General features: G+C 40.6%; 1 protein-coding gene across 2 annotated transcripts in view; it reads left to right on the top strand.

The window, feature by feature from the left end:
- glra4a (glycine receptor, alpha 4a) overlaps positions 1 to 20,730 on the top strand; it is a 57,874-nt gene that overhangs the window by 35,083 nt on the left and 2,061 nt on the right. Inside the window, exons 6-9 of one of the 2 annotated variants that reach the window (XM_034093686.2) lie at positions 9,050 to 9,187; positions 9,966 to 10,180; positions 11,789 to 11,938; positions 19,601 to 19,711. In XM_034093686.2, coding sequence (XP_033949577.1) covers positions 9,050 to 9,187; positions 9,966 to 10,180; positions 11,789 to 11,938; positions 19,601 to 19,711 — 614 coding nt within the window. The remainder of the gene's footprint in view (positions 1 to 9,049; positions 9,188 to 9,965; positions 10,181 to 11,788; positions 11,939 to 19,600; positions 19,712 to 20,730) is intronic. The other variant, XM_034093687.2, reaches the window with a different exon arrangement.

Raw genomic sequence — 20,730 nt, 5'->3', positions numbered from 1 at the left:
CGGGACCTGGAGGTCTCCTTGGCCATTTCGGGCCACGGGACGTTGAGTCTGGCCGCAGCGCGTTTACACACAGCCTGCAGGTCCATGCTCAGACCGGGCGAAGCTGGTGTGCTATCGCCCGGGAGAACAGCACTTGCCTCAGGCTTTGCAGCCTGAGCCGGTGACATGAAGGTGTCCTCTTCCTCTTCGTCCTCCTCGTAGTCAGGCCCGAGGACATCCTCCGCGGGTGAGACCATGGTGAGGTCTGACCGGGAGCCCCAGCTTGGTGGAGCGCGGGAAACCGTTCCCGCGTGTCTTGCCGTCACCGGGTCCTGGCCTGCCAGGGCGCCGGATTCCGGTTCCATAGCCATAGCAGATAGTGAGCCCCAGACCGACACGGAGAGGGGCTCACTCTCTGTGGCGGACGCCCCCGTGTCCTGACTGCCGGTCGGCGGGTCCGTGGACATGGGGGGGTCCTGTTCCGACAGGCTAGCTTGTCGAGCTAACCGTCGGCGGAGGCTCTTAACAGTGAAGCGGACACAATGTCCGCATGAGCCGGGGTTGAGCCGGGGCCGTGTTCCAGCCCGAGGCAGGACGAACAGACCTGGTGTGTGTCTGTGCCCGATATCTTCAACCCGCAGCCGCAGAGTCGAGCCACCGAGACCCTGACTCCTCTGGTGTGAGGGAGAGGGGCGTCCATCTTGGCCGCCTCGTGGCGTGGAGAGGGCCCGCTCTCGACAGGTGGGACGGGAGAAAAGATAAAACCACCTTGTCCTTAATCCGGAGAAAAGGACGGTGTGGGTCTTTTATTCCCGGAGAATACTGACTGGTGTGACAGTATGCTCCTTTTTAATCCTTTTCCCCTCTGTGGAGGAGAGAAAAGAAAAAACGTCCTCGCTACCGTGGTGTCGGTAGAGAGGGAGCGAGCTACCAACAGGTGTGCTGCTAGCTTAAAAAAACCGGACCTACCTTACTTTCCGGGGAAGAGAAGGGCGAGGTCGATTTTAATACTAACTGGCATTAGTACTACCGTCTTCCTGCGAAGCAGAAGGAGTAGCCGGCGAGCGCCCGTCGACCGAAATGGGTATTTGGGTTCAGTCTGTGGACAGTGACGCTTGCCCGGCTACTGTAGAGATGTGCTCTAAAGCGAGAAGAGGTGTTTGAATGACGCATGCGTTGTGGCGCTACTTATAGGGGGTGATTTCCCTGACGCTGACGTCAAGATCACCAGCCAATCAGGATTGGCGTAATGAGATTGATGCTTCTGTTTGCTCCGCGATGAGGCGCATCCCATAGTGAGACATCGAACGGAGTGTTATGAATGAGAACTATAAGTTGCAAACAAATCATTTGTGTAATCATGTAAACTATAAGTATTTTTTCTTTATTTTAACATAGGTTTTTGTTTGCAGTTCTTGTTTCTCAATGATCAGACTGTTGCTCTCGCTGCAGCTCTCTCGTTTGCGCTCCCTCATTTTTTGTTTGAGATTTTGACACAAACATCCCAGGTGGGCGGGACTCAGGGGTGTGTCCCCATTGGCTACTCAGCTTTTGAGTAACAGCCCACTACACCACAGATCATACAGTGCAACTCATGCAGCAAACTCCGGAGTCCACTCGGCCACGTTGTGTCGGTGTCTCCTGGGGAGTTTTCATGAACATATCGGACTTATCTTTATGTAGTTCATACTTATGTAGTTCATACTTTATTCCAACTTTAAATATTTTAATACCTGAACACACTGCTGCTGTTCAATAATTTCCCAATTTGGGATTGATAAAGTGTCTGTCTATTTATTTTATAGATTAAAAAAACAAATCTATGTATTTTTAAACTAAAGCTGATGCACAATATAAACTGTATACTATTATTTTTCAAAGACATGTTACATTTCAAAAGCATATATTGCTATGTTTAGGACAAAGAATTAAAGACTGCTTTAATTGAACAAATTCTGCAATATAAAAGTGGCAGATTTGCTTTATTAAACAGACCAGACCTAGGCTGCATGTCAACACAATTAGGAACATGCTCACATCTTACTATGTTGGTCTGAAGAGCTGAAGCATTCATACACAATGGATAAAACCGGTGTTGTTTCATTCTATATCCTTTTGAGAAAAATGTAAAAATTCGACATACTATTCCTAGCTTGAGGAAGATATGAATAATCAACAGATTTGAATGGCATCTCTAACATTTTCATGTAGAATAAAGACAAAAGACTGATTATGCAAATTACATTTATTGAAATTTGAACCAGAAGATGAAGTCTCAAAGAATGTTTTAAATAAAAGGACATAAAACAAAAAGGTGGATAATAATACAATCTATTAAAGGTGGGGTAGGTAAGTTTCAGAAACCGGCTCGAGTGCACTAAAATTTGAAAGTACGCAGCCGAAAACAATCCGCCCCTTCCTTCAGACTTCCTTACAGAGCACCTCCTCCAACACACATGAACGCGCACATAACGTCAGCAGACTGGTGAAAGTGGCCGCCTGTTGCTGGCGAGTCATTGAAGTACTGCTGCAATGCACGCCCAATGAGGGCACGAGATACATTTGTGCGTGCACGAGATGGAAGGCTGACAGACAGGGCGGCAATCCAATCTGTTTAGCCGGCCCGGCTAAACGGATTGGTTGTACTTTTTACAGTATTACGGCTTCCACAAATGAAATTTTTTAATGGATTTTTTGTCAAAGCACTTCAGATATTCATTGCTATCGGGATGTTAAGAGCATTCCATGGAATATAACAAAAAGTGTATCTCAAGCCGGTTTCTGAAACTTACCTACCCCACCTTTAAATGTATAAAGACATTTGGTCAAATGAAATGACACTGAGCCAGTGATAACAGTAACGCCAGCGTGGATGAAGCTGGTGCAGTTCTTTCTTCATGCCCCCCCTCCATGCTGTCCCCTCACGGTACGTCCACACAGCAGCTTTTCAAAAATCTTGAAAATCTTGGAGCTGGGCGTGTCTGACAACTTGGGGATTTTTTGCGAGCAACGCGACCAACAACCAATCACATGAATCTCCCGCCCCCGACATACAAAGCAAAAACCCCCGGGGATTTTATGCGAGCAATATATATATATATATATAAACTCCCCAAACAGGCGAAAACCTACCAGTTTCACCCACTGTCTCTGCCACCTCCCTCCATGCCTGGTTCCTCCGGTTTGTATCCCGGTAAATACTCTACCGGGTGATTTGCTACCATAATTTCTCGTTTGGAATATGAAGAAATGAACTGCGGTCTGGCTCTCCCAGCATACACGTGGTTTGATTGGCTAGCGCTTGTACTGGCAGATTTGCATAAACGGGATTTGATTGGCTGACGCTTCCAGCTCAGCTTCAAAAGTTGAACATTGCTCAACTTTTGAATCCTGGAAATCTTCGCTTCGCTCCCCCACAATGCAGTTTGGCGAAAAGCGAGGCAAAGTGACGTCATCCCCATTCAAAGTCAATGGGCAGAGAAGCGTTGGAAGCGGTGGAAGATTCGTCTAAAGCTGCTGTGTGGACGTACCGTCAGAGGAAGTGGGAAACCGGGATAAGGAGACTCTGGACGCCACACTGTCTCAATGATCCACACTGTTAATATATATGTGAGGAAAATAAATATGAAGTTAACAAATAAAACACAGCTCATGGACGGTAGGTTTTCCTACAAAGTTAAGTCAGAAATATGCTAAATATGCGGAACAAATAAATATTGGAATGTCTTATTTTGTTTGTTTGTAGCCTTTATTTAACCAGGTGAAAGCCCCTTGAGATCAAAAGATCTCTTTTTCAAGGGTGACCTGCAGGACATTAGTTACACATGTAACATAAAAACAACAGAACAACAATAAGGATGACATACAACATAATGTACAGGGTACAGTTTACAAAAGTCTATTTACAGTGACAGGTACCATGAGTATCAAACAGCATGTCACCCAGCCGAGTTTTAAAATGATGCAGCGGAACCAAAGTGCTCAGTTTTAAACAGGTTTGCAGACTGTTCCAATTTAGTGGAGCTGCGCAACTAAAAACTTTCTTCCCTAAGACAGTCCTAGCACTTGGCACATTTAATAAAACAACATCATGAGATCTCAGGCAATACGTACTTTCAATTTGTCGAGAGATCAGAGAGCAGATATAAAAAAGTAGTTTACCCAACATGGCTTTATAAATGAACAATGAACCAATGTATTTATTTATTCTCTCTCACACACAACCTGCCACTAACGTTAAACCCCTTTACTATACAATTAAACACATTCAATGTTTATTTATTGTAAAAGCAATTGGGATATTTTAATCACACTCTCTCTCTCACACACTCACACACTCACACACACACACACACACACACACACACACACACACACACACACACACACACACACACACACACACACACACACACACACACACGCACACTTCTCCGCCTCATTCTGTTTTCATTTACTTGTTCGTTATCTGACCAGCTTCAATCTTGTAGGCTACTCACCTCGTTTCTTGTAGCCCTCGAAAGGGTTTTGGAGGTTGATGCCTCGGTGAACGTGAGTTGTTTGGCTTTCTTGTCCGCAGCAGCAGAAAGCATTTTCGAATGTTTGAATGAATCAAAGTGGGTCGTCACCGTGGATGTTCTCTTATGCTCCAACACACAGTTGCACGGGGTGCAGAATAGTTTCCCCCCACTTTCGTGCAAGACATCGGGGTACTGCTTTGCCCGGTCTTTAGCAGAAATGTTCGTCGGTAAATGAGATGGATTAGATGTTTTCATCTTGGTGTTTTCTCTCTCGTGTGAGCTCCACACGTTCACTCTACGGTGTTGTTTACCTTCTGTGATGCGCGAGCTGATGACGTTGCGTCATCATCATCACTTCACGTCAAGACGAGTTAACTTTTTTTTTTCTCAACTTTGTGTGGAAAAATGCGGGGATTATGCGGCCTTTTGATAAATATGCGGTATATTCTGCGATCGCAGAATCACGTTTTTCTGGAGGGTCTAGCTAGCTACCGCACCGCAGCTGCCTGCACTGTACAATCGCTGGAGGACTGGGCTGTCACTCAAAAACTGAGTAGCCAATAGAGACGCACCCCTGAAAGTCCCGCCCACCTGGGAGGTTTGTGTCAGAATCTCAAACTAAAAATTAGGGAGCGCAAAATAGAAAGCTGCAGCGAGAGCAAAAGTCTGATCATTGAGAAAGAAGAAACAAGAACTGCAAACAAAAACCTATGTTAAAACAAAGAAAAAAGACTTATAGTTCACATGATTACACAAATGATTTGTTTGCAACTTATAGTTTTATTTTTGAAATTTATTTTATTTTGCTTGACTCCGTTTTTGTTTTTTTTAAACTCATAGTTTTGCTCTATTCTGAAAAAGTGTTGCTTTATCTTTATGATACAAAACTAATCCCATATAGAGGTAATTTATAAACACACGCAAAAAAGAAAAAAAAATTAAGAAATCTAGACCGCAAAAAAATTAAACAAGCGAGTACCTGTTTTTCCTGGCCAAGGTCGGGATCCTTGAACACAACACAAGCCTAACATGTCATCACGTGGTATGTCTCGTCTGACAGGGGTGCAGTTCTGACGGAGAGCACCAGAAGGTTGCTCCTGCACTTCCAAAAATTGCAGTACCGATAAGGAGCCGTACACATGCCGCCGTTTTTGCGTGTCTGTGTCTTTAGTTGAAAGCCCAGTGGCGATCTGTTCATCCGTCATACTGATCATACAGTCAATAACTTTGTTATTAGCATCTGGTTAGCTAGCTATGCTAACAAATATAAGAAGCTTTTTATACAACCAGTGAGGTAAAGGTACGGAGCCCCCTAGGGGACATGGAGAAGAAAAAAAAAATTATTTGAAAAAATAAATAAATAAAATGTTTTGCGAGATATCGCAAAACCCCTTTGCGAGATCTCGCAATACTTTTGCGAGATCTCGCAAAACCCCGTTGCAGTTTGTAGACGGTCCCTAAGCACTCCTCTCCTTCTTCCAGCTGCAGATTAGCTCGGATGACGGCGCGTATCGAACTGTTCTGATAAAAACGACTCTGTAGCTCGTTGTCTACCTTGCTATGATTGTAAAGTCATGTTGTTTGTATTTTTACAACGTTATGTTCATGAGTTATTGATCCGTGAAATTCGAATCTGTCAATAACTCAGCTCAGAGGAACGTGCATGTCCCCTCGCTCTGAGTGTTTTCTTGAGGTGTCTTCACTTATGTGAAACCCTTTTATATATACAGTCTATGTGTGAAACCCGTGCCTATTGCCAAGCACTGATGTTATATCTTTATATTTAAGGCCAAGCTCCAAGTAAAATCGATGAACCACTCCATTGTTGTGGTTTCTGTGTTGCCGTAGCAGCCGAACTGACCAGGAAGTACTAAATGAAAAGTATTGCGAGATCTCGCAAAGGAGATCTCGCAAAACCTTTGCGAGATCTTGCAAAAACATATTTTATTTTTGTTGTTCAAATTATTATTATTTTTCTTCTCCATGTCCCCTAGGGGGCTCTGTATAAAGGCACATCTTTATATGATCATTATAGTTATACAAAAATAAGAGAATAAAGTAAACCGGTATAAAATACTATATGACGGTAACAAAAAGTTGTTATTAATAAACAAGAATACAGTTTGAAAGGGGAGTGATTTGTAAAATATCCATAAAGAAAAAGAAATCTGATTACAGTTCTTTTTCATATGGGTGTTGAGAAATGTATCCATAGATCTCTTAATGTTGCTCTCAAAGTGCAAAAATCTTCATGTCCACATGAATAGGAAACTAAATACATTTGCACACATCTTGTGTCCGTATCTTTCTGTTTTGGTGGTCATGCCACAACCGTGCACGTGCATGCATGTGCGAGTCATGGTAAGATATCTGGATTAAAAGGTTGCTTTTTCTTTGCACAGCATGAAAGAAAGGTGAAATGAATGGGCTGTGATTTTAGTATTTTTAAGCAGAGGTCAATCATTTGTACGGCCCTCGGAGGATGTTGAAAACATTGAAATGGCCCTTGAGAGGAAAAAGGTTCCCCACCCCTGCTTTAGGGAGACGACTTGTGACAAATGTGTGCTGGAGCGGCCGTGTGTGTGCATGTGCTGGGTGTATCACATCACACTGCCATTAAAGGAAGCGTAATCATTCCTGATTAAAGGCTTGGTGAGGACACTTGGCCTTGTGTTGACAAGCGCCAGTACACCATCCAAGGGTGTGATCACCTTGGCTAGAGCTCAGTGTTAAGACGACATTATAGGTTTTACTGCCACAACTGGAGCTGTAGAAAAATGAGAAAGTGCGAGAGAGGCGGGTGATTGAAAAAAAAATGAAAAGAGGAGAGTCATCTTTGGGGTTTAAGAGAGCCAAGGCCAATCTTCTTTTCTGGCCTTTGATGCCACGGGCTTATAAGGAGAGAATAAGGCAGAATCGTATTGTTGAGTCTATTTATACGACACATCAGAGGCTTATATATGCAGCCTTTACCACTTCGCTTTGCCCTGAGCCATTAGCGTCCAATAAGCATAAATACACTTTGTAACTTACACCATAAGTAAAAAGCAAACCGTACTATGTGAAGTATCACAGTGACTGCATTAAGGACGTGGCTTTCATTAGGTGAACAGCTTTTTACCATGAAAAGACAAATGGCATGTTACAGTCATTAGTCTGCCCTGCTGAGATATTCCAGACATTATACCTCATGACTTTCATTGTATTGAACCTAAAATGCCAATTAAATTTGACGCCTCTTAGCTGTAGTTGGAAGCCAACAAAATAGCTTTTCATCATCTTAGAAAAGCAGGGTTATTTACTTCTCTTATTGTGCAGGATGTGTGAATGACAGTGAACCTGTGATAAGTGTGGTTTTTCCTGGCGTGTTGGCAGGATGGAGTATAACATCTTGAATAATTGATGCCTTGGTTTCACAGCCCTAAGGGTCCCAGTGGACATCGGTATTATTCAGATGTACAAGAAATGCTGCATTGTTGTTGCATGTGGCATGCATCTTTAATAATAATAAGGTAGCTGTGAGAAGGAGGAGAGCAACCCTCGAAAAAAGCAACCATGTGTTGAAGCTAAATAATTATCGTCTTATTCTGAGTGGTTTACTAAACTGTGTATTCAACTTGCAAAAATAAAAACATGCCATTATATTTCCAGTTTGAAAATCACCAGTTCAACATGCACTAATCATCTCAGTATACAACATCACTGTCACAATCAGATATGCTCCTCATGTCCCCCTTTACTCTGTAACCTTCAAGCAACCACAACAACATGACTAGATCTGTGCTGGGTGACCTTTACTGTGACAAACGTGATGGCAGAGGCTAGCTGGTAGCTGGACAGATGGGCAAAAGCAACATTATATCACCACAATCTTCAAAAGTTCATTCTCTCTTTCTCTCTGGGTCTCATTAGCGAATGGCAAGGTTGTGCTAGTTGTGGTGTGGAGAAAAGTGTGATGATGTAAAAGGAAGAAGAGGATGAGGAGCAAGAATATTTACCAGCAAATGCAGTAGTGCACTTGGTACTGTGCAATACCTTGAAACATACAGGACAAAGCATAAATTGTCCGATGCTGACAATACGAAATGTTATTCCTGGTGTGAGATGCATTTCCTGTTCATGGTCAGCAAACACATATACAGCTTAATTTGAATGTGTACTTGTACTGTAGAACCGTTGCTGAAATATCAATATAATGTTAAGATTGATGACCTGCAAGTAAAATGCATCACTTCCTAAAATGTTATTGGAATCTGAGCTTTAGCATTTAGGCGGTAATATAAAGATGTGTCATCTCTAAAATCTGGAGAGACTGTCTAAATGATGAAGAGCATCTCATTCTCTCCTCTTCGATGTAATGTTGAAAAATGTATCACCAAGGTATGCCAGAATTGGTCTTTAAATGTGCAATATCCATGGAAATAATAACAAAAGGGGAATTCATACCATATCAAATGTATATCTGAGCTTTAGTGAAAGAGAAACGAAATGTCTTACTATTTTTCCCTCGTTGAAATAACTTCTCCATCTCCTCTGTACTCTTTTCACAGTTGGATACACCATGAATGACTTAATCTTTGAGTGGCTGTCTGATAACCCCGTTCAGGTGGCTGATGATCTCACCCTCCCCCAGTTTGTGCTAAAAGAGGAGATGGATTTGGGCTACTGCACTAAGTCCTACAACACAGGTACATAATACACTCCATGTACAGTGTTGAGAAACTAAGCTGAAAACACAAATTGAAATGAAGTGCTGGGGCTTATTTTGTATGCTGAGGCATGTTGAAGAAGTTGGGTATGCAATAGAGATTGATCAACTACAAAAACTTGAACACTGTAAACTCTTTGTTCTTGTTGTGATGCAACTGTTTCATGCTGTCGGGTTAAAAGAAGGGGACATTTGCTTTTCAGTGCGTGCTGGTAAATAAGAACATGTGGGCTGCCTCAGTCCAAAATAGATTCAACAAGCCATTCAGATTTGGCTCCTCTTCCTATGTCACATGCAGGATATACCGCCCCTTATCTGAGTATATCCAGAGCTTTAGAACTATTACACAAAGGTTCGCCAGGATTTTCTCACAAGCGAATCAGAGCAGAATGTGTTTTTACAGGAGGATAGTGGGTTAAAGAGACAGGTGCCAAAACAGAGCAGTTCAAACCATATATGTATATAAAGACTGATCAAATGAGGAGAGTAATGTGTTTTTTGAACGTTAAAGCATTTTCTTGTCAAAAACATGTTATCATAGGATCACAAAATCCAATATTGAACATGGAAATGAACAACATATGTCCTCTTTAACCAAAACGTATCTTTATTCAATATCTTAATTATGCATCTACATTCTTTTTTCATTTGCAAGTGCCTTTATCCTTTCAAGTGTGAATTGTTGATAGAAATGGATGAACAGAGTAATACACAACTTCTCTTTAAACAGTTGAATGTACAATGTCATGCATCTTCAGGAAAATTCACCTGCATTGAAGTGAAGTTCCACCTGGAGCGTCAAATGGGCTACTACTTGATCCAGATGTACATCCCCTCCCTCCTCATCGTCATCCTCTCATGGGTGTCTTTCTGGATAAACATGGACGCTGCACCCGCTCGAGTGGGTCTGGGCATCACGACCGTACTGACGATGACCACGCAGAGCTCCGGTTCGAGAGCCTCTCTGCCCAAGGTGAGTCTGAAGATATATGATGGTGTGTTACCAATACAGTAGGTGACATTGCTTGTGGATAGCTTTCACTGCAAACTGGACAGGAAGAACCAAGATGCCCCATGATGGGTATGAATTAGCGTTGAGGCTGTGAATATAGTTTTATTTTAATTAATTACACAGTTTTAAAAGATGATGTTGTGATATTCAAGGCATTTCTTGCTCACCGCTAAAAACATCCCCCAAGAGGTGATAATTGATTTAGAAATGACGTTATCATTTGTTACTGATAATTCCTGACAAGCCCGATCCAAATCCTCCATGAAACAAGTGACAGACAGACAATGGATTACTGAGGATTGCGAATGGTAAACTGGTTGCATCTACATGAGTTTGGTAAATTAGACATTTGGAAGGAGCTTTGGAAAAAGAGGATCTGCTATGAGAGCGTGTAAAGTCATGAAATACTGACTGTGCACGAGGCAATTTCTAATTTTGGACAAGGCAAGAGATTTATGAGGGATCAGATAAACAAGTGCCAGGTGGGCTGAGGACGCTGGCACGTGAAAGACGTGAAGGACTCCCAGATCCCCGGGGAGAAGGTCAGGGAAAGACAGGCTATATAGATCAGCAGGGAGGTGAACACTTTTCCTGATTGGCTAAAAATGAATAACAACAATAGATTTCCTTGATGATCGAGGACTGGCCAACAGTTGAACTGACATTCAATATCAGAGCAAAAGCATAGCAGCAGCACTTCCTATATTACCAACCGCGTAGAAAGGTTTATAATAGGTTTCAGATCACAAGTTATCCTGTTTAAATGTAAGCAATGTAACAATTTCAATAATTGTATCAATGCAAGTTATTTCATTTGAATACCTTTCAAATTACTTTTTAAAACTGGACAATAAAGTCCTAAAAATTAAACTCTTATGCCAAACTTTGGCTCAAATAATAGTGATTACCAAAACTGCCTAAAATGTGAAAAATAAAATGTGGTTTTTAAGTGTAACAATAGAGGAAAGAGCTTCAATTAAATATAAAAAACAACAAGATTATTATTATTATTATTATTATTAAATAAAACAGTGCAATATAAATAATTGTACTTTCCATTATTTTATATTTTGTATAAATAAACAAAGCGATGACTTCTGAACAAAAATCAAATGTATATATTTTAAATATATATCTTTTGTGACAGTTCAAGTATGACATTTAGATGTAGTGGAAGTATTGATTAAAACACAGCTGAGATGTTCCCGGAGTTTATCCCTTCTGATTTGTCATTAGGCCGGGGGCTTCCTCTCCACTTTCACAAGTAACTGAGAAAACTGCTGCTCAATTGTGTGAAGTTTCCACACAATACGTTGCTCAGTGGGCATTGCTGATTGGCTGTGACATCTCAACTCTCATGACCGGACGGGGCTCCCCTCAAGTCTCGAGCTGTGACCTGTCTCATGGCTATGTGTCAACTGCCCCCATCCCACACATATAGACCCTCCCAAAGATGTATGTCATTACGTGCCTAAACTGAGGAATGGGTAGATTGTGAAGAAGCCATGGATTATCCGTTATAGCCTCATTGATTGGCTGTTGATGACTGTGACCTTGTGTGTTTCCCAGGTGTCCTATGTGAAGGCCATTGATATTTGGATGGCGGTGTGCCTCCTGTTTGTGTTTGCTGCCCTTCTGGAGTATGCAGCAGTTAACTTTGTGTCAAGGCAACACAAGGAGTTCATCAGGCTGAGGAAAAGGCAGCGGCAGCAAAGAATAGTAAGTGTATATGACACACACACAAAAGCTTAAGCATGATCAAACACACACACACATTGTGGCAGATTCTATAAATGTAAGCATGTTGAGCACACACACACAAACACAGACTAAAGCACGCTTACACACAGTGACGGACAGTAACTAAGTGCATTTACTCAAGTAATGTACAATTTTTACTTTACTTAAGATTTTCCATTTCCTGCTCATTTATACTACCCCCTTGCTATTCAAAGGGGAATGTTATCCTTTTTATTTAACTAGAGATATTATATTTGGGCCGGAGAATCGGAGCAGCGGTACTGCAGTCGCTTTACCGCACCGTTGTGACGAAAAGGGAGCTGAGCCAGAAGGCAAAGCTCTCTGTCTACCGGGCCATTTTGGTTCCTACCATCACCTATGGTCATGAAGGATGGGTCATGACCGAAAGAACGAGATCGCGGATACAAGCGGCCGAGATGGGTTTCCTCCGCAGGGTGGCTGGTGTCTCCCTTAGGGATAAGGTGAGAAGTTCGGTCATCAGGGAGGGACTCGGAGTTGAGCCGCTCCTCCTTCGCATCGAAAGGAGCCAGATGAGGTGGTTCGGGCACCTAGTTAGGATGCCACCTGGGCGCCTCCCTAGGGAGGTGTTCCAGGCACGTCCAGCTGGGAAGAGACCAAGGGGTAGACCTAGGACCAGGTGGAGGGATTATATCTCTTCGCTGGCCTGGGAGCGCCTTGGGATCCCCCAGTCAGAACTGGTTGATGTCGCCAGGGAAAAGAAAGTTTGGGGCTCTCTGCTGGAACTGCTACCCCCGCGACCCGACCACGGATAAGCGGGAGAAGATAGATGGATGGATGGATGGATATTATATTTAGGGCTGTCAAGTTAAGGCAAAAAAAAATTAACGCCACTAATTATTTTAACGCGATTAACGCATGTGTATTTTTTGTCCTCGGCCGCCCCGTAGTTTCAGAGCGCATCGAGTTTAAAATACCGTCTACAAGCTGATGCTGACAGCCCCGCTCCTGCTGCCCGCTTGCAGCAGACCACACTTCCACGCTCACCGGCAGGCACCGACTGGCTATTGGGAGGACCGGGAGGGTGTGTGGATGTGCGGCTCGAGCGAGCGAGAGAGACCTTACGTGCATTGTTGTTGTTAGCATCTGGTGCTAGCTAGCTGCCCTAACGGATATAAGGAGCTGTTTAAATGAAAACAGAGGAGCGACATTTCGCCACAACTGTGCCGAGCACTTGACTTTATGCAGGAAGCCAGACAGTGGGACGTACGAAAAGTCAGCACACTCAGCACGGACAGTGCGCGCAACATGCGATATGCAATCATGCGATTTATCGCGATTAAATATTTTAATCGACTGACAGCCCTAATTATATTACAATAATTTAAAAAAGAACAATCAAGTATCATTATGTTCTTATAAATGATCATGTACTTCATTGACCCCTTTGTAAAATTCCCAAGCTACCTGTCAGTAAATATCGTTTTTAAAAAGCTACTTCTTTACCAGCTGCAACATGATCAACCAAAAAGAATAAATTACTTTGAGTCCAATCAATTACATTATGTTGAAAGTGGCCGCTGTGTGTAATCATTTCTTTTTACTTTTGGTAGTAGTTCATAGGCAACTTAAACAAGATTTTAAATGTACTGTAACTTTGAGTTATATACAGTATTTCTACAATGTGTACCCCTTTTACTTCCTTACTTCATCCAACTCTGGTTACACACACACTTAAACACACTCACATTGTGGCAGATTCTATCAAAGAAAGCTTGAGGAGAACGTATGCACACACACACACTCCCTGTCAGCCTCTATAACATTGATTTATGCCTCTTGTTATTGTGGGACGCAGTATATTCAGGAACTGACAACATCAGCACGCTACAGCTGGCTGTCATATTTCATGAGGCAGATCGGCTCATTTCTGTTCAGCTCGTTTCCATAGTGAGCACTGACCTGAGAAAAGTCTTGTTGATCCCTTCTCTTTCTCTCCGTCACTACATTGAAAAGCATCAGCCTATCACATCAACCACATGCCAGAGTAAAACACTAACCCTGCATTCACACGCAACATCTTTAGACCTGTTGTCAGTTTGACACTTTTCCACTGCATTTGTCACTGTCTGTGTGTAATACAATACTATCTGCTTTAATTAGTTTATATGACAAGAAAGTGAGCACTAACCACTTTCTTTAGATACTGGTATTTCTTTAAATACTATAACTCTTCAAATTATTAATTTGTACTTTAACTTAAGGCATGCACTAAAGCCCTTAAAAAATGTACCTTGAAAAATAAGTATATATATATAGTTTGTTAATTATGCAAACGGTATTGCTTTTATTCAATTGTAATGTACTGTATTGTTTTTAATATCTACCTGCCCAGGGACCAGACGTAAATAGGCTTTACAGCTTATTGGTTTGGGTTGTTCATGGCACCTGTTAAATAAATGTATTAATCAAACTAATGTAAGAATAATGTTTTTGCCATGTTGGAGGGAGGTCATCACGTTAAAATAAAAACATCAATCTTACTAGGTACATATAGTCACTGTGTCACTTTAAACATCCCTTTCAGCCAAACATAATACGTTTCCTCAATTTGATCCATATATTGACAATCATCAAAGCCATCTGCGTGTCAGTTGACAAATATAAGCACTAGCACAGATAAGTGAGAGACCTAGTTTGACACAGAAATGTTTGTCTCAAGAGGAACAGAAGAGACATCTTGAGAATCCCATTAAACTGCTCACTGGCTGGGCAGCTCCCCAGACTCATGGCAAAGTTCCCTGTAGACGAGGAAGAAGACTCCAGCAGACTTACAGGCAGTCTGTCCTCATGCATCGATACAGGAGAGAGAAAATGACTCTCTGTAGGGGAAAATACTTCTATGGTCAACATCAGATTCACAATTACTCCCACTCAGGACTTTGAGGTCGCAAACTATCCATTTGAGGGGTATTGACACATGAGCCGGTGTGTTGTAAGAGAGGGGGTTTGGGAATCTGATGGAGTGTACAAATCCCAGACTGAGCAGGTTCAATCAATGCACATTCAGCTTTGTGTTTGGCATTTTTAGTGCTCTCTGAGCCAAAATATCAAGCCTTTGAAATAACAAAATCTGAAAAATAGAGCTTCCATTTATAGTCTTTACAGAAATAACTTGAACTGTCGCCTTGAGGATTCTTTATTCGTCTTCAAAGCCAGTTCCCCAATCGAACAGCCGCAGATAATGTCCTGTATTATCACACTCACAGCCCCTCTTTAATTAAAAGCTGAGAGGGCCTGCTTGAGTTTGTTGTTTGAATGTGATATTTGTATCTTTAATTACTTTATTGTTGGCATGGCACAGGTAGGTTTTCCATTTAAATGAAGCAGGGGGACTTCTTGATCCCAGCTAAATGTGCAACCCAGTCTCACGGCATTTCGTGTTATAGTCACGACATTTCATCTATTGGTTCGTGTTCACCAACACGATTTCCTCCTTTTTTTCGTGTCACACAGAACGATTTTAAAAGCAATGTATTTCTATTGGTAGTTATGTTTCGTGCCTGCAGCACGTCTTTTTGTCCGTTCGGATCTTGGAAGACCAGAAGCTGTGTGGATCATAAAAACATGTTCTTACTCAATATCAAGCCACGATTATTGTTTTTATTTTAAATCGTATAATGTCGGACTTTTTTGTCGTCTGTGAGGAAAAGAAATGGGGCTCAGAGCCTCAGAATACTGAAATCTGTATTTTTTTTAATCCTTTTTTCCTTCTAATTTGTTATTCTTTTCTAAATAACACACTGTTATTTACTCACCAATAACACACAATTATCCTTGTTTTTATTTATTTGTTTAATTCCATAATCTCGGGCTTTTTTGGCATCCGTCAGGAACTGAATTTCAAAATAAAAATAACCGGAAACAGACGTAGGCCTATAAGGGACATTACCCAAGATCCTCAGCTATGGTTTAAGCTCGCTGATTGGATGTTTTAGCCGCAATGCATGTAGGTATATGGTGTTAATGCGATATTAAATCCGAAAAACATTTCTGAGTTTAGGATGGCCGAAGACACTACACTACCCATGATCCCCAGCTATCGTTTAGGACTACAGTCCCCGTGATTAATCTTCAAGCTCTGGGATTGGATGTTGGAGTGGCAGTGCGCCAAGGTTACGCAGAGCGTCAAACAGCTGTTTGAAATTGAACGAAACCACGCCAGACTATCCAAAACTGGAATTGAACGCCCCCCCAGAACTACACATGCAAGCAATTGTGTTTCGCAAAATGTTCTCTACTGAACGTTTTCGTTTATCCCACAATTAGAAGTTACCAGTAGTGCTGCGTACCGGTACGCCGAACCGGTACTGGACTTGTAAAAAGTTTCGGTTCAAGTCCGGTTAAAACCGGAACATCGGGAACCGGTACTTAGACTCGCAAAAAAACTAGCACTTACGTATATTCTGGTGTCTGTGGTTATTTAAACATTCCCTGATAAACGTTATTCAGCGTCAATACATGAGTGTTAATCCCAGTGTGCTCAGTGTACAACATCACATGTCATTTCACCTTCGATTCACGGTTTGAAAACGTAGCATTTCGCCACATGCTAATGCTAACCGGAAGTGAAGAATTTTCAGAATAAAAGTATTACGTTAATAGTGTGAACTTCCGGTTTTTTCAGAATAAAACTGATTTAAATTAGTGTATTTAATTCAAAATTACGCCATATCAACATTGATTTTAATTTCTAACAGTATGTATGTATGTACATCACTATGTATGTAGTATGTACTGTATAATGTACACATGTAGAGTTGTAGAAAATACATGGTGTACAGACATACAGTACACTCTGACTGTACAGCCACTACAGTTTAGCCTATACTGTATAGTAGGTGTGTAACAGTGTAATGCGTACAGTCTACTCTACACTCTACCTTTCAGCAACGTTTTAGGGATTTAGGCTCAGTCAGCTCAGGGACTGTTTGGTTACTTTAGTTTGGTAAATGAAATAAATGTTTGAACTTTGTAGTAGTTCACTGTAGTTGCTGTCATAAGTCATTTGTAGACTAAGTGGCACATTTGTACTTTGTAGAGAAATGTAGACACAAGTTGGAAGGGAGCGCAATAAACCTGACGAGTTTGAATTTGAGTTGATTATGAGTTAATTTCAATTGATAATTAGCTCACAATAAGTTCACTTTAGTTACTCACACAACTTGACACAAGCCATGGGTTCCGGTCCGGACTTATAAGTCCGGACCTGAACCTGAACCTCTGGACTTGAGTCCGGACCTGAACCTGAATGTGAGTCCAGGTACGCAGCACTAGTTACCAGTATTAAACACATTGGTGTTATTAATGTAAAACATATAATTAATAAATGGGTGAAAATCGCATGTGTCCATAATGCGCAGCATTAATATACAGCTCATTGTTACTTTGTAATTCTACTCCACTACAATTCAGAGGTATTTTTCCTCCACTACATTTACTTTAGTAACTCTGCAGATTCTGATTAATGATGTGAAATATAAACAACCCTTAAATCAGACTTTAGTTACACCTGAGTAAAATTCAGGTAAGGTGATTGTCAAGTGCCAACAATCAGGAGAGATATTTGATAGTTGGTGCTTGAGAAGACTAAACATTTATCTGCAATAATAATAAATAATAAAGTATATTCATTACTCGTTATTCTCTACTAATAGTTCATTAAAGACTGTATAATGGCTATTTTGCACATCCCTTTCAAGATTTCAAGATTTTCTAAGGTTTATTGACATATCATATTCACAACTACGGTGTAGTTATGCAATGAATGAAAAACTTGGGTCACAGGTTCCTCAACAGCGCATTACAAGACATCTATCAATATGTGTGTACCTCCACCATTAAACTGTCATATTCTGCACATTTCTTATTCTATCTACATACATAAGAGTATAATTAATGTGTATAATATCAGTTAAAATAAGTGCTTCAACATAGTTAACATTGCAGGAAAGCAATATATTAGACGTTAAGTACTTTGTCAGGCTTAATATTTATCTGTAGATAGATACCCCCAAAGCTTTTTTCTTATTTAAAAGACCTTAATCTAAAGTATTATTTAATGTTTAAATAAAGGTTCATTAGTTTTTCTGTTTTGCACCTCCTCCTATTAATATCTTTGTACATCCTGCACTAAACAGTTTTATTGTAGAGATCACTTATAGTATCTTCTTGATTTTTTTATATTCTATATTTCTATCATTGACCTTCGACTTTCCCCCTATGAAAGTATGTACTCTTAATATTTTTTTCATCAAATATAACATAAAAACAATAATTCAATAACGTGCTTTAACCACTAGGCGGTGCACACAAGGTGCACACAGCCATAATAACTTTGTATTATTAGTGTGTATGTACAACATCTGAAGATGTATAGTTTTATTCATGTTTTCACATAATTTTACAGCATATTGCTATACTATTTCAGACTCAGTATTTACATTCTTATATTCAAAGAAAATCAGTAATATCTTTAAGTCCTTTTATATCAGCTGTGCACCGTTATGGTGTAAATATAACCTATCTACGAATTAGATCAAATGTAAAAGTCAGCCGAATTAGTGTTGATACTGCAAGGAGACGTATTGTGTGAAGAGAAATTGAAGATGTTGTTTAATTGTTGATATATTTATGATCCACGTCAAGTATTCAGTTTCGGCAACATTTCTTCCAGTTTTTCCAAAGGTCTTCTCATCAGGGCTCTATAAATAAAGAACTACGGCAGATCTGTAATATGTAATGCAGCCGAACCGTGTATTACAATGCCGTTATGTGATAACTTTCAAAGAGAAAAGCAAGAACACTCGGAATAAAGTATTCTTTTCTTTTTTTAAAAAGGTTTATCGGATTTAATATCGCATTAACACCATATCCCTACATGCATTGCAGCTAAAACATCCAATCAGCGAGCTTAAACCATAGCTGAGGATCTTGGGTAATCAGTTCAGTGGCTGTGTATCGCAATGATGCTCGAAATGTCCCTTATAGGCCTACGTCTGTTTCCGGTTATTTTTATTTTGAAATTCAGTTCCTGACGGACGCCGAAAAAGCCCGAGATTATTGAATTAAACAAATAAATAAAAACAAGGATAATTGTGTGTTATTTAGAAAAGAATAACAAATTAGAAGGAAAAAAAGATTTGAAAAAATACAGATTTCAGTATTCTGAGGCTCTGAGCCCCATTTCTTTTCCTCACAGACGACAAAAAAGGTCCGACATTATACGATTTAAAATAAAAACAATAATCGTGGCTTGATATTGAGTAAGAACATGTTTTTATGATCCCCACAGCTTCCAAGACCCGAACGGACAAAAAGAAACATACTACCAATAGATATACATTGCTTTTAAAATCGTTCTGTGTGACACGAAAAAAAGGGGAAAATAGTGTTGGTGAACGTGAATCAATAGATTAAATGTTGTGACTATAACATGAAATGCCGCGAGACTGGGTTGAAATGATGTGAAGGCCCATATCCAAAACTGATTATAATTCAACGATTTATCTTACAGGAGAAAACTCTTGTTTCAAAACTAAAAAGGTGAAATAAGGAGCAATAACTCTTGCTTCAATTTGTCTACCTTGCTTTCCAATGGAGATGTTTGCCAGTCAGCATGGGAGTGTTGAGTCGTTGCGGAAAGTGAATGACCTCCCAGGTAACGGCTCAACCTACAGGAACCTGAATCAGCACTGCAGCGCCTGTGCCAGGGTAAAAAATTAAACCCCATGTCAACCCAAGACCTTCAAACCGAATATTATTTCATGCCCCCCAGTCCTCCAAATTGATTGTGTCATTCAACTTTCATTTCAGACCTGAATATATCCTGAAATGTTCTCCTACATCCTAACCCGCTTTGTGCCGATCTCACCTCCAAGCCCTCCATTTATGACCTTCTGCCCCTTAATGCAAACACTACTAACTTCTTGCCCTTAATTCCTTTCCAATGTTTAACTCAAATTTAAAGTCATGCATTCCTTCCTCTTCCCTTGTTTTTTCATGTCAAACTTGTAATCTGCTTTTGTTCAGGACAATCCCCAAGAATGTTGGCTTTTATTACTGTTTTCATTTACTTGTTTTATTTTTTTAGAATTACATTTGGGAAATAGATATCTCCACCTTCTTGCAGTATTAAGATAAAACACATTGATACGCTCTTGTGCGATAAATATGAATATACATCCAGCTAACTGGCGGTTAGCTTAGCATAAATACTAGAAACTGAAGTAAGAGATAGCCAGGTTCTGTCAAGAGAAAACAATATTCCCCTACCAGCACCTCTAAAGTTCACCAACATATCATTATTTTCCAAAACTGAAGTTAAAAAACACAACTATCTTTGTAACATTTGGACAGGCACAGGCTAGCAGTTTTTCTAGCCGTCTTTATGCTTATCTAAGTCGATATATACAAACCACACAGACATGACAGTGGTATACATTTATACAGGCAAAGAAAAAAGGTATTTTTCTTCAAATGCTATAGCGATTACTTTTACAATTCATAATAAAGTGATTGCATTGTGAATGAGTACTCTGTAAACAGCCACCTCCACAGTTACTTAAAAACACTCTGTGCTCTGTGGAGAATAATCAATCTCGGCTGATCTTATGCCAACAAATCACAAAGTGTGAAGCTGCTGCTGGGAGCACAGACGATGAGCACCTATTATCTTTAGAGAAACGCACCATTAGACTTTAGCACATGATGTACTGTATAGTTTAGAAAGG

This window comes from Pseudochaenichthys georgianus, chromosome 10, assembly GCF_902827115.2.
Source record: "Pseudochaenichthys georgianus chromosome 10, fPseGeo1.2, whole genome shotgun sequence".
Classification (NCBI taxonomy): Eukaryota; Metazoa; Chordata; class Actinopteri; order Perciformes; family Channichthyidae; genus Pseudochaenichthys; species Pseudochaenichthys georgianus.
The sequence above is the reverse complement of the archived record's forward strand: the minus strand, read 5'-3'. Positions and strand labels throughout refer to the sequence as shown.